The 14,835-nt window shown below is 39.1% G+C and overlaps 1 protein-coding gene across 1 annotated transcript in view; it reads left to right on the forward strand.

The window, feature by feature from the left end:
* Window positions 1–14,835, forward strand: part of PIEZO2 (piezo type mechanosensitive ion channel component 2) — a 326,809-nt gene that overhangs the window by 189,552 nt on the left and 122,422 nt on the right. The window contains exons 6-7 of the mRNA XM_075704850.1: window positions 9,900–10,110; window positions 13,080–13,293. Coding sequence (XP_075560965.1) covers window positions 9,900–10,110; window positions 13,080–13,293 — 425 coding nt within the window. The remainder of the gene's footprint in view (window positions 1–9,899; window positions 10,111–13,079; window positions 13,294–14,835) is intronic.

Below are 14,835 nucleotides of genomic sequence, written 5' to 3' on the forward strand. Positions count from 1 at the left end.
CCATTTAGACAAATATACTCATCCTAAAAGTAGCTGGTACCTGCTGGATAAGGACAATATGGTTGGTCTTGATGGTCTTAAAGGTCTTTTCCAACCTAAACAATTCTATGATTCTATGATTCTAATAAGCAAGTAAGGGAATACCCTTTTTCCCCTATCTCCAGTATTACAATTTATCCTGATCTCTCCTAGTGAGAGACTGGCTTTAATCCTAAAACATGTGGTTTCAAATCCCTTCCAAAAAATGTTGTTGTTAATTATAGCTACTCTGAATATTCTTGTTAAACATATAATTATCCAGACCCTTTTAAAACCTCATTAATTTCTTGGCTTCGGTGGCATCATGAAGCAAGGACTTCCACAATTTAATAAGTGATCTCTGATTTTATTTTAAATTTAACACCCTTTAATTTTATGGAAGGTCCCTTGTATTACATGTTATAAAACAGAGAAAGATGGTATAAGGGAAATAAAATGTATTTATTATCTTGCATATTTGTCCTTTTAAAGATAAGCAATTCCTTTTCTTTTTTCCATTTCTTTTGTTTCCATTACTTCTTTCTGAACCAGCTATAGTTCTGCAATATTCTCTTGAGCTACAGGGAATATCAACGCCTCAGCATTTCAGGCAAGGCCTTATTGTCGATTTGAATGACAGTATTATGACATTCGTTGTTAGATTCAGAGATTGTTGGGTTGGACGGTTCTACTAGTGTATCACCTACCTGGATGTCCTGTAAAATATGGAAACTTAGTTCAGCTTAGAGCACAGCTCCAAGAAAGATCTGATGTCCCAGTCCTTGTAGTTGCTAACACCTTGCCAGTTTTCTTGCCTTCAGATGCAGAGATCTGCTTTGACCTGTTTATAGTGGTGCCCATGACCCTGTCTAGATGGCCATTCCATTTTTCTTAAAGCCTTGAATTGGTATCTTTTTCCTGAGATTATTTATTGGTTTGTGTTTATCTTCATTTCATTTTCTTTTACCAGTATCAAACATTCACCTGGCTTCATTAGCTCTCACTGATGTGGTACCTTCTGGCCCTGACTTCTCTAAACATCTTCCCATATGCAACTTCTGCTCCTTCAACGTTTGCTTCTCTTCAGAGAGAGCAAATAATGGCTATTGTGGAAAATATTGTGGGAGATACTACAGGTGATAAAGAGGGAAAAAGAACTTCTTAGAGAGGGTTGGAATGTCTTGGCTTCTTTTAGCTTCTTGATGACGCCTCTTTTTTTCCTCTTTTTTTCATTGGCATCTCTAGCACGGCTTTTGCTTACCTTTTCTAATTGGTTAGAAATATTTCTTTGGGTTTGACCTCTGGAGAACTGGTCCAAACCCAGTTGGTCTTAGTGTGCTTTGAACAGGGTGTAAGTAGGATTTAGTACCTTATTTCTGTGGTCTAAAGAGAGTAGGTGAGGCTCCCTTATCACTTTGCTTGCAATGCCTGTAGTGGTGAAGTTTGCCAGACCTTACCCAGCTGCCTCCCTCAGTAACAATTCTAATGCATCTCATCTTAACAAGGGTCAAAAGTTTACAAGTTACATTAGCTTCTTGGTTTGATGCACACATCTTTGGATAAGTCTGAACACAAATATGTAATTATACTACAACAGTGCCTCAGCTACATAATGTTGCATAGTGCAATACACTGTGTATTACCAAGTGCTGTTAACCTGTTCAGCATGAAACTTTAGCACGCACCTGTCCTGTTTTGGTTAGAAACATCACAGATGTATGATGAAATTCTTGTGGCAGCTCTTCAGTGGGCTTACTGGTTGGCTCCTCTAACAGTCCGCAATTCCAAATGTTGAGATACAGAGGTGATAACCAGGAGATCAAAATCCTGGACTATTATTGTCTTCGGACAGCCTAAGTGGTGAATAACACAGTGCAAGAAGGAATCTCTTGGGTCACGGAATTCAGTCTGCTGCTGCTGCAGGCAGCTGTATCACACAATTCCCTCTGGAAAGTAGGAAGCACCATCTTGAAAACAGGGCAATTTTTCTTTATCCCATCGCTCCTCACAGGACCCTGTTCTGTAATTTTGCTTTTCTGGTGGTTAGAAAACCTCTAGTTTAGATTGTACGTGTATGCATAACTGCATTATAACCCTTTTAGTTATTCTGCTCTTTTGACTGAATATACTTTTTCCTTCCCTAGCATTTATTTCTTTGATATTTTGGGAGAAAAAACCCATATTTATTCAAAGCCTGCTCTGCAAGACAAAAGAAGTCAAGTAATTTCGGATCCTCTTGTAGATCATATTTCCCATTCTCCTGTTCATTCCAGTTACCTGTGCCTCTTCAGGGTGATACTGGAGAAGTGCCCAAGCCACTTCTGTATGAGCTGAGGCGATACTGCAAATAACCACAGCACTCCAGTTGGACTATTTATCGTGCTTCTTAGCAAGATGGGTAATGATACAACGTGTATATTTCTTGGTCCAGGAATTACTCCATATGGGTGCTGTGCTGCTTCGCATACCTACACTAGCTCATTTAGAGTTTGTACTGAATTGTGCCTTGTAGTCATAACCCAAGTCTTCCTATTTCCTTTTTGCTAAAAAAACGTGTTTAATCATCTCTGGCCAAACCACCGAACTCTGCCTGTGAGTTCCCTTCTCTTTTGCATTTGGCTTATATGCCTGACAGCTTTTTGAAGTCAAGATGTGAACTGTATTTCCATATTAGCCAAGTGAGTCTTTTGCTGAAATCACTTGGTGTTTGCTCAGGTGCAGTAGGTACATTGGGAAGTGAAATAATCTTTGGCCCTCTCAGTACAATATCTATTGTATACAGGATTTAATGTGTTGCCTTCCTGTTATGCTGTTTCAGAACTGCACTTGTCTTTATCCATTTTTTATTTTTTATTTTTCATTTCCTCTGAATTGCTAAATGCCTCTGTCCCTATGTGCTTCCAGTAAATAACTGAACCTTTTCTTGTAACAAATGACTCTTTCCCACAGGAGATCTTACTGTGGAAGTGTATGTCATTCATTACTACCAAACACTGCATACACACTGAAAGTTATTTCTGACAGTACATCCCTGATGAATTTACCTAATGCTGTGTAGGCATTTAACACAAGCTTTAGCACACTTTAGATCGATCACTGATAAAATTTTTCATTAAAATCTATAGGACCTAAAGTTAATTTAGGATTTTTCTTTTCAGTGGTTCAGTTTTGTAACACAAATTGTAGAATACTGTTTAAATTCCAAAATGCCTCTATCTCATTTATTTTACACCTACCAAAATGTTCATTGCAATTGCCTCACACTTGCTGAGTTCAGCTCATTTAGCAGGGTCTTCCCCTAAGTCACCCAGTGCCTGTGAGTATAGAGCGCTGAGCTCTGAGAGTGGGTTTTATTTTTCTATCCTGGCTTGCAGTCTGCAGCCCTCCCTCCCTCCATGCGCTCCCCCTGTGTGTGTGTAGAGTGGTGTTCCCCTTTGGCTTTCTGCAGACCTGCCTGACCTCCCTTTGAGCACCACATGTATCACGCAAGATGACCTTAAAGAAAATACTTTTGCTAGGCAGCCCCATTTCTGCAGAGCTCAAGTAGAATCACATGTGGGAATTTTTGGTGTGGAAATTTTTCTATCTATTCTATGTCAGAATAAGCAGAGAAATCCACTCCTCGCATGCTGACAATTTCAGAAGAACTGTGGAATTCTTCAATTTCTTGCAAAACTATAAATTCAATAAATGATGACCTTAACATGGTTTACTATTGACTGCAGGTTAAAACTACAGTCATTTATATCCCATTAAGGGCTTGCAGTTCCTTTGATGGTAAAACAAATAGCAGTTGAATTTCTTTTCCAGCTTTTGTACTCATAGCTGGGTCTGTCTAAAGAATAATGTGTAATTTTGATTAATTTTTCTATATGCATTTTTATGATATGCACTGCTCCTAAAGGCAGGTAGGTAATGAATTCTTCCTACTCCTGTAATGATTTCATTTCTAAAGATAAAAGTTAAAGATATTTTGGGGGGGGAAAAGGCTTTTTGAGCAACCTTGAAAATAGGTACTCAGTCATGTTATGATATGTTCCACCTAGATTGAATGCACCAGCTTAGGCACTATGGAGGAAATAGAGATAAAACAATGTGATAGTAGAGAGAGAGTGTATTTCAATAGTTCTGCTGGCACTAATGTGGTTGAATCAAGTAGCTTGTCTCAGATGATTCCTAAACCCAACTGTTCAATGTAAGCATTAAGGTTTTTAAAATGAAAAGAAAGTCCAGAAATTTGGACATAGTAACAGCTTGAGCAGACTTATTAAAGATGTCTAATAAATTGCATCTGTGCTACTCTATCACAGGTATGGAATAAAAATATGATCTCTAATTAAAGGTAAATAAATAGTTATAGGAAGTGATTTCATTCTCTGCCAAAGAGAATCATTGTTTTACATTACCAGTGTCAGCAGGAGGCCATGAGCGTGTGCCTCAGGGCATGCAAACTGCAGGGCAGCATGAAGACAATCCAGCCCTCTTTAAATAAACTGGTGTGGCTATCTGGAGCAAGGGAGTCTGTGCTAGCTCTGGGATGCTACAGCTAGAGCAGCTCCTGCAGAACTTGGTTAAAATTGCCAGAAGGGGGTCAGACTATGCGATCTTCATTGTGGCTTGCTTGCTCTAGTCTCCTGATGAAGTGGGTGCACCTATCTTTCCTGCAAGCCAAAGCAGGCACCTTCAAGCTAATCTACATCTTGAAAGCACTTCTCTGGTATCACCAGCAATAAACAGCAGGGTCTGCCACAGTGTACAACTCTTCCCTCGTGCAGAACCTTTGTACCTATTGCTGTTTGGGTAAGGCTGCTGCAGGGGGTTTCAGAGAGGAGCAGGCTCTGGGAAGCAGCTGGGTGCTGGGGTGAGTGAGCCCTGCCGCCCCACTGGCAGTTCAGATGCAACAAGACTGTGTTTAAATCAGTGAACTCACACACTGCTCTCCAGGAGGTTGTTTCAGGCTCTCCTTCACAGAGGTATTTTGCAGAGCATAACCACATGACAAGCAGGTTGCCTTGGGAGCATGGCAGCGCTGCCATGCAATCTAATTGCAGGTTACATTTCTGCCACTTGCAATCCAGACGCTTGGAACACACAAAGTGTCGTCTCGACATTAAGTTTGATAATGAGGCTCATCACTGCATCTCTATAACTTTCTAAATGCCCGCATAATACATAGACAAATTGATAAATTGAGCTGACACAGCAGGATCCATTTAACCTCTGTTAAAAATTCTAGAAGCAACGTATTAAAAACAGTGAACTTGCGTAACTGTATGTTTTTCTCAGGCTTATTTTTAATTTTCTCACTCCTCTCTGTTTGTTTCCTGGTTCTGGCTGTGAGGAAATGTCAAAATACTGCAAAAGAGGCTATTTGCACAGCATTTATGAGCCAACTGGAAGGAAGAAGCACCTGAACTCTCATGAGAACTTATTCTTGTGGGCTTAGCAGTGCACACTTGAGAGGTCCTGATAATTAATGCAATGCATTTGCAGGGATGGGAGTTGTGTCCATTCTGAGATTTGTATATCATTACTTGTAACGATTCTGGTTAGTTAACTTCTGTTGCTCTCATTATTTGAATTTTTGAAGAGTTTCCATTTATGTCCTCTCTAGAATCAAAAAGTCAATGCATGAGCTAATTTGTGTTTACAGACACAATACATTAAATGTAGGTACAAAGCAAGGGGTGTTGTGAAGCAAGAATGAGTTTTAGGTTGGACTTAAGGCTTTCTGTTAGTAAATATGTCTCTGGAGCTAGAGACTATCTTTGTGCAGTAGTGTTTATACTGTACCAGATGAAACATTTAAAAGTTGGATGCTAGTAAAGCAGCCCCCAAAGTAGCTAATGGACATTCTGGCCCTGGCCACAATAGTAGCTCCCGTAGCTGCCACAGAGGCTGTACTGTTTCCTTGCCTGCTCTCTATCTCAATTTGGCAGTTTAAAAAAGTGTTGTACAATAAATACTCCCAGGACTTCCACATGATTGCTCAAAAACCTAAACTGCATTTAGTTTGTTTATAAAAAGTCCTGGGGCCCTGCTCTGGAGAGCAAAGGTCATGGAAACACATGTTTATGGCTTCACAAATGCTCTATACTCCTTGAATGGAGAAGTTTATTTGATTTAATCAGCATCCACAGGGATCCTGTAATTGCATAATAAGTAATTTATTATGGAAGTAAAAGTATTTTTCTAACTGTAGCCTATGTAGCATGGGTTTGTAGCTTTACGCTAATCCACATAGTAAAAAGAGCTTTGCAAAACAGTCTGACTGGAGTAATGGCGTTCTGTGATGAGCGCGCACTTGCATGGCTATTTAATCATCAGAAAGTGTTAAAACAACAGGCACATTATCACCATGTTGGATGTAAAAACTGTTCACTGTTTGCCTGCCTTCAGCAATTTGAAGTGTTCAGTGTGAGAAACTGGAAAGCCGTCTCAGATAATCCAGTTGGTGGGTGGTGAATATGAGAGTGGGGGAATCCAGAGTTTGTCTTTTTGACATACATTGGAACATGACCTTTCAGCTGCTTGACTTCACCTTGAATACTTAATTGCAAACAGTTATGTTTGTATACAAAAAAAAGTCAAACCTATAGTTGTTTAGCTGTCATAGTCTTTTCACTCTAATAATCATGGACTGGGTCATGAGTGACACCACTGGGAGGTAGACAGAATAAGGCTAAGGACCAAGGTATCAGCCTTAAAAGCGCGTGCAGATAAGGAAGAGAGAGATGTGGAAGCTAACCCATCTCTTCGAGGGAGCATGCTGGTGCAAAGCGCTGGTCTCTGAAACCAGGCAATCCTTGCACAGCCATTATCATTGATAATTCAGGCCGTGCTGAGAAGTTGCAAAACAGTATGCATCTCTTCTGGAAAAGCTGCAGATTTTGGTTGCTGTTAATGATCAGGCTTTCCCATTTGCTAGCTTGTCTTAAACTGAGGAGAGTGGTTGAGGAACCCCAGCTCCAAACAGAGATTTGTCGTTTTAGAAGGAAAACTTGGCAAATCAGTTTGGTATTTGCTGAGGTTCAGAAAGCTGAAGTTTTCTTTCCAACAGCCGATGATCTCAGTAACACCAGAATTAGGTTGTTCTGCATTTCCTGTGAGGGTTTGTGAGGTCCTAACTTTTTTGTAGAACTTAGAATTCATATTTTCATATCTAAATAAAAGTGGAAATACAAGGAAAGTTAACTTCTTTGGTAACTCATCAACTTGCAAGCTTTTAGCTATGCTTAAAGTGTGTAAGCTTCAGTCCATGGAAATTTTGCACCATCATCTCCCTCTCAGCTATGTTCTGGTCCAGTGAAATACCCTCTTTCCTAGTGCTTCTCTCTGGGCATGCTGTGTCGCATGTGTCAATACTAGATTATTAATACTGAACTCTTAAGACAAAATGTAGCCTAAAGGTCCTTCAGGTCAATGAAGCAAGAGTGATTAGCCTGATCAAGTTAAAAAATTATGGTCCTAGTTATCATGATAGGAAAAACCAAAGACCCATTTTGAGGAGATCAAGGTTTGAAATTGGGCGTTTAGCACCTCAGGTGAGGGAGGCAGGTAGGAGGAAGAAACAGAAGGATATCAAGTCCCACCTTTCATTGGGCTGTTTTTATGTAGTTTTCTTACCTCTGTGCCCTTTTTTATTTTGTTGTTTGAAGGTATTGTGTCTTTTCCTCCAATTTATACTGTAGAATATTTTCATTTTTTTCATTTTTCCCTCAAGAACATTTTCTGCTTCTGCATGGATAACATTTTATTATTTTCTTTCGTGATTCTTCAGACTTTTATTTTCTGTTCCTGCACGTGTATAATTAAGTGCTATCTCAGCAATTTGGACAAAACTCCCATTCAGCATAAGCTGTAATAAATGTATGAATCCTGTCTTCATGTTCAACATAGATTCATGGTATTCACATGAAGGTTTCACTGTTCACTGGTCATATTAAGGTCAAGGCACAGAGCACTAGAGCCAGTCCAGAAGGAGCGGGGTTGGTCTAGATGAGAAGAGGTTCATCTAGTAATTACAGCACAAGCAGAAGTGATCATAGCTTTTGTCCTTTTTATGGCTTTCTCGCTGAAACAGCTGTGGCAGAAGTTAAGAGCACCATGTATCATTCAGCCTACTGTCAGCATTGTTTCTGAATGTTTAAGGAGCTCTTGTTTACATAGGAGCTCTGATACGAGCAGCAGTGATGAACTGATGGAATGCCTCTTTGTGCTGCATGGCCTGAGATGTGATGACTGCATGTTTGTGCTGCCGTCTCCTCTCCATTATTTTGCATCAGGATCTGATAATGCATATGTTGAGAGCTCTGTAAGTGAATGGTGACAATAGAAAAGCAATTGAAATGCTAGTATACTCCATTTATAATGGGTATAGCTAGTGAAATAGCCAGATATGTCCAAGAGAAAGGTAGATTTCCCAGATCAGCCCTAATTTATTTAATACGTATTTCATTGTCTGTAACATATATACTCTTGAGAATAAGCAGGCTTTTTCTGGGCATTCACAACATTGTTAATGCTCCAAAGTAAGAGGAGAAAGTTGGCACCAAGCTTAGAGGTGAAATGAAGGAGCCCACAGGGAATTTTTTTCCCTTTGGGAATCCAGATAACGAAATGGTACTGAAGAATTTGGTTAAGTAGGCTAAGAGTTCAGCTGTTCCTACTGCAATCTTATATGTCAGTGTGGAATTTTTTGCTGCCAAAGGTCACCAATAAATGTAAAACTGCTATTCAGATGAAAAATACCAACAGTCTCTCTTTCTCACTTTCACACACAGAGATGCTGCTTGGCCAGAACGTTAGCTAATACAAGTTCAGATTAGTGCCAAAGAAGCAATGCCTTATTACACCAAGTGAGAACCTGGCTCAAAACTATTACTTTTTTTTTTTTTTTTTTTTTTAAATATACCCCTACATGTCTGTGAATGACTAATTTTTCCATAAATTGTATCTCTGGGTGGGCCTCCTTCTAATCCTGCAGATTCTCACCGTGGGTTGGTGATTTAGTCTGCATCACTCAATAGCTGTGTATGTCTTCTGGTCTCCAAGATACGATGGAGACTTGATGGTGAAGGCCACTGCCAAATCCTAACAAACTGCTCAAGTATGAGGGGCCTTTACACGTTTCTTTCTTTTCCTTTTTCCATTGTGTAGTTCTAAGCCACTGGTCTCATTTCCCCTGCTAAATTGTTGCAGATCACTCAGGCTTTCACTACGTCTCTCTTGCTCACTTTTTCTCCTTTTCTTTCACCGTCAGCAAATCTCACCATTTCTTATTCTCTCCCTGAGCCTCTGCTTAGTGTATTTTTTCTCTCCCAAATTGCCCTTCAGTCACCAATGAGCTATCTGTCCATTTATTTCAGCCCTTGTTGCCCTGTCTCAGTTCAGTCATACTCACCCCATTCTAGGTTTTGCATTTAAAGTCCAAGAAAGGGTTCATAGGGAAGAGTTTGCAAAGTGAGGTTTGTTGAGGAACATAACCAGGAAGACACTTGTCATTAGTGGCTGGAGCTTGTACCTGAAGCCAGTGAGCCCAAGAGGAGTTTAACAGGTAATAGATAGCAAGATGGAAAGAATGCTGAGCAAACCAAACCAAATTTCATATACAAATGAACATGCAGCTTGTTGTGCACACATAGGAGGACTGCAGTATTTCTCAGAGACAACCCTTAACATCCTTTTTTCTTGAGACAGATTTGAAGTGGGAGCCATCAATGTACAACTATAGATTTGGTATGTCTTTTGTAACTCTCTTGTTACTTGCACAGAGTCAAAGATTTTAAGAAGACTTCATTGTTAAATAGTATATGTGTGGGTTTTAATTTCAAATTCTTTTCTCTCTTGCTTTCTCTTTTTCTTTCCCCCTCCTCCTTTAGGCTGTAAGAGAAAAGTTAGAGCCAGATGATGCTTTGATGTATGAAGAAGATCTGGATGACGAAGACTGTGGTGAGGCAGAATTTGAGGAAACCATGAAATTAAAACTGCTGCGTAGAATTGCCTTCCTAGCATCCAAACTGAGGGAGTTTATTGGCAACATGATAATCACCACTGGAAAAGTTGTTGTTACAATTTTACTTGGTTCAGCAGGTTGGTGCATTTGAAAAATTTCCTCCAGAGCCCATTAGATTATGCATTTAACAAATGAGTTTTCAGCACTTTAGCACCTGTGGGAATAACAATGGAAATTTTTAAGGGGAAAGAAATTGCTGCTGATTTTATTTAAATTTACTTTTTGGCAGGCATTGGAATATGCTGAATTGCTTAATTTTTTGTGCTAATACTGTGTGGCCCTATTGTTCTATATATGACTTTTACAGCTACTGTTATAACCAAATGGTGAACGGTTGCATAAGTGACTATAATGTGAATTCATAGATTTGGTTCCATCACTTCCAAATGTAAAAAGGAACTGTATTCACATAGCCTTTAAAAGAAAGAAAAAAGAAAAAGAAATGATTAATAGGTTGACTATGCAGTGTGTAAAAAGAGTGATAATCAGACTTCATGTTGGGTTTTGATGTGACATTTATGTTGGTTGATAAAAGTAGCTGTTTTGGTATGATATGACCAACCTTTTCTAAGACATTTGATTTAGTACCACATAACCAACTACAGACAGAATGGAAGTGTACAAAATCACTGTAGGTTGTAATGAATTAATTTAAAATTGGATCATGCAATTGTAAATTAGCATTTATCTGCCTACTCACATGTTTGAATGGAGTCCTTGCATAAAAAGTGTAAGTGTATACTTAACATGTAAGCATACTAGTATATGAAGTATAAAACAATAGTACAAAAAATGCTTGGTATTGAATGACGAGGTCTGGTCAGGTGTGGCTCTTTTAATAAGGCAGGATTTCATACCTCCTTTCAGTAAGGTGAGATTATCTGGCAGCCTTACATATAACCAAAGGCAAAGTAATAACTCTAATAAGGGGAAAAAAATAGGTTATGTGTATCACCATGGTGCCTGACATCAGGGAAGAGAGATGCTGTTTAAAAAAAAAAAAAAATCTTGATAAGCATAGGCAAATAAGCATGGTTTCAGTGCCATTCTGAAGTTTCATGGGCAAACATCACCCAGGGAGGATGAAGCAGAAGGATCACGCAGCAGTGGCAGGGGCAATTTCTTCTGAGTGGCGTTGGGCAGCTTGTCTGCGGGACTCCAACACACACCGAGAGCCAGGAAGTGTTCGGAGGAGAGTTATGAAAAGGACTTGAGGTCTGGGAAGCCTGTATTCCAGAGAGAAACCTTGAGCTTAATTAGTTAAATACTTCCTTACTTACCACGCCAAGAAAAAAGAAGATGGTGATTTTCTTAAAGTACTGACAAAGGTACAAAATGCCTACATTTTTTTTACAGACATCTCATCTAGTAGAAGTTATAATATAAGCCAATAGTTAAGTGGTAAACCTAGGCAATTTCAGACCAGAAATAAATTTTGAATTTTTCACAGCCAGAGTAATTGGCCATAATAAACACCTTTTTTTTATGGATGTAGTGTATTCTCTGTCTCCTAAAGTGTTTAAATAAAGATGAACTATCTCTTTGAAAGAAGAAAGGAAATAGTTACAGCCTTGAGGCAGAAATTGCTAGGTGAAGTTTTATAGCCTCCATCATGAAAGCAGTCAGAATAGATGATCCCTGTGGTCCTGTCATGCTTTTAAATCTGCGAGCCTATGGAAACACCAACAGGTTATATGCTGGAGCACAAACAAAACACCCTAGTGTAAAGACTTGGTCTGAAGTACGATGTGAAAGGATGTGATGATGAAGCTTAGGCAAAATGACTGTGGACAAGAGTCCTTACAGTACACATATTTTGCCCAGCATCACATGGGTGTGACCACCCCAGCTTTTGACAATTTCTGCCAGTAAAATCCAGCGTGAAGCCCTCTATCTCCCAAGACCCTCCCTCTCTCCTTCCCCCTTGCAAGGACTCTGCTCTGCAAAGGCTGTGGGTGGAAATTCACAGGGCCACCATTCGGGCATGTCCCAAGTCTGTCTGGGCAGTGCCTGGACTCAGTCCAACCAGGGACTGACCCCCAGAGCGCTGCCCCCAAAAAACATGGCAAGGCGGCTCTTGGCAAGGCGCAAGTCCTCCTGCCGCAGTGGCTGGCCCAGCTGCAGGGCCAGTGGGCGTACTGGAGCCACGGGCCACCGGGAGCCTATAGATATGTCCTGAAGGAAGGTGGCTCTTAGACATGCACCAGTGAAAAACTTCAAAATAAAATGAGGCAGGCATCCCTGTTAGCTTCAGTACTGTTACTTTAGAGACTCCACTGGACTGCTGTACCAGGTGTAAGCTCTCTTATGTCATTTTCTCCTGGTTTCCACTGTTAGACATGTGTGTCTTTCCTGCTTCCTCACTTATTTTTGTAGGCTATCCACAGAGCACTGGCTCTCCTTCACAAGTGAAATACTCTGCTACCTGTGCAAGAGCAAAAGCAATATACATATGTAAGACAGCAGAGTCTTTTTCATATGCAAATTACAAGTGTCTATGAGTTAAAAATTCAGAAAAATCAAACATTTACTGAATATCCTCTAGAAACCTTTTATTTTTAGTATATGCATCATATTTTTTTCATTTTTAATAACTCAGTATATCTCAAGATTTATATGAGAAGGCTTTTCATGGTTCATTCATCATGCCATATTAGCGTCTTGTACGTAAAATTCATTTTAACATCTAATACATCAGTGCTCTCAGGCACAGTATCTCTGTTGGCTGGCCTTGCAGCCCCATTTCTGGTTTTCTCCATGCTTTGTGAAACATCTTTACAAAGAGAAGATTTCATCTCAGAGGAAGGTCTGGAGAGTGGTTTTGTACTAAGTGCTAAGGTATGGCATAGGTGAATTGAACAAAAAACCAAGAGAGGATCCTTTTCTTCTAGTCTCAAAGCTAGTACCAGTCTTAAGAGCTAATTGTAATAATTGGCATAAACACTAATTGGATTTAATTGTTTAATACACTTCTTGTCAGGCTTAAGGTTTAAGAAATGCTGGTGTTCCCACACCTTTCCAACCCTCCATGTTTTTATTTTCACAGGTATGATGGTGCCATCTTTGACCTCAGCTGTGTATTTCTTTGTATTTTTGGGCCTGTGCACATGGTGGTCCTGTTGCCAAGCATTTGATCCGCTGATATTCAGCTGTCTGTGTGTATTAATGGCTATATTCAGTGCGGGGCACTTGATTGGACTTTATCTGTACCAGTTACAGTTCTTTCAGGAGGTTGTTCCACCAAAAGATTTCTATGCCAGGTGAGAGAAATTCCTGTTGTGTTTAATTGTGGGCATATGATGCAATGATTTGTTATTACATGTTGATGCAAATGGTATTCCACATAATGCTTTGACAAAGTTTATGCATAGCTTCATGTTAAGTCTTGGAAGAGTCAAAGCATTTCAGACTGAATGGTTTTGGATGATAGCGAGAAGTCCGGTCTGGGCAATTGTGTACAGAGAACTAGGGCAGGTTAGGAGGGGAAGGTGATTTTTGCTTTGTTTGGAGTGATCCCCAGATGTGAGTGAGAATGATTTGGCTGAGACAGAAGATAAAGGAAATCAGTGACAGCACTGAGGCAAAGGCAGTGTACACATGCATATTTTTGGTAGAGGAAAATAAATGTTCTGAGGTCTAAAGTCATAATGTCTTAACTGGGGCAAAATGCATGTGTGGTGCCATCCTTGTGTGCAGAGACTGAGGGTTGCTGGGGTACTTCACCTGCTGTGCATAATGCTAACCTGTTAATATAAAAATTCTCTGTGGTCATGCAGAACATGCCAGTCTTATGTTCATACCAACAGCTACATCACTTAAGTCAAAAAGCAACATTTCTAGTTACTGCTGCAGTAAATATTGATTGGATGTGATTTCACTGACCCTTTAATTTTTTTACATGCTTTTATACTGTAATCTTATATAAGATGAAGTAATGGATGTATTTTACTCATTACTATTTTTTTTCTGCTGGATTATGATTGCAAATTGTTTTTCTGGTATGTATTTTTAGTGTTGTAGTAATTCTTACATTAAACTAAATGTAAACCTTAGCTTTATTTCTAGTAAGCCTACTGTTCCTTTTAAGTATTATAAGTTGAAGATGAAAGGATATTAGGTGTATTGGGGAGAATTGATTAATGATTTCTATCTCAATGCACCATTAAAAGCAGTAAAAAAATGAGTTGACTAGCTACAGTAGCTGGTACTTTAATACTTGTTTTGACATTTTGTTTAGTATGGCTTAACAGATATGTGTTTTGTGATTCGAATTGCTAATTTGTGGAGACTGATTGAGAGGGCATAACATTACTTGAAAAATCGGAAAGATCTGCTTAGTTTAGGTTCTTTTGTGCCACCTAGAGGTCAAGATAGGAGAATGGATGAGTTCTAGTACTAAGTAGCCAAAATGCTCACAACTTCCCTAAAACCTTTATCTTACTTTCTCCGTGTATTAAGAAAAGAAAGAAAACATGGCTTCAAAATTATCAACTATTTGGCTATGAGGATATGGTCTCACAACGTTTTACCACCAGAGAGCAATAACATTTCCTCAAGGAGAGGAAGTATGTGTTTCATAAGATTTTGCTAGAGTATGTGAAACTCTCTTCATATGCATAATTTCTAAAAGTCCCTTTTTTCTTTTTAGTTATTTATTAATTAATTATAATAAATATTATTAATTTTCAATTACTTTAGTTTTCATTTACTTTAATTTTCAATTAATTTAGTTTCAAACTTATTTCCTGCATTAAGTTATTTTTTGGTAAAGAGTGTCATTCTACATTTTATGATAAAATTTC

This window comes from Pelecanus crispus, chromosome 2, assembly GCF_030463565.1.
Source record: "Pelecanus crispus isolate bPelCri1 chromosome 2, bPelCri1.pri, whole genome shotgun sequence".
Classification (NCBI taxonomy): domain Eukaryota; kingdom Metazoa; phylum Chordata; class Aves; order Pelecaniformes; family Pelecanidae; genus Pelecanus; species Pelecanus crispus.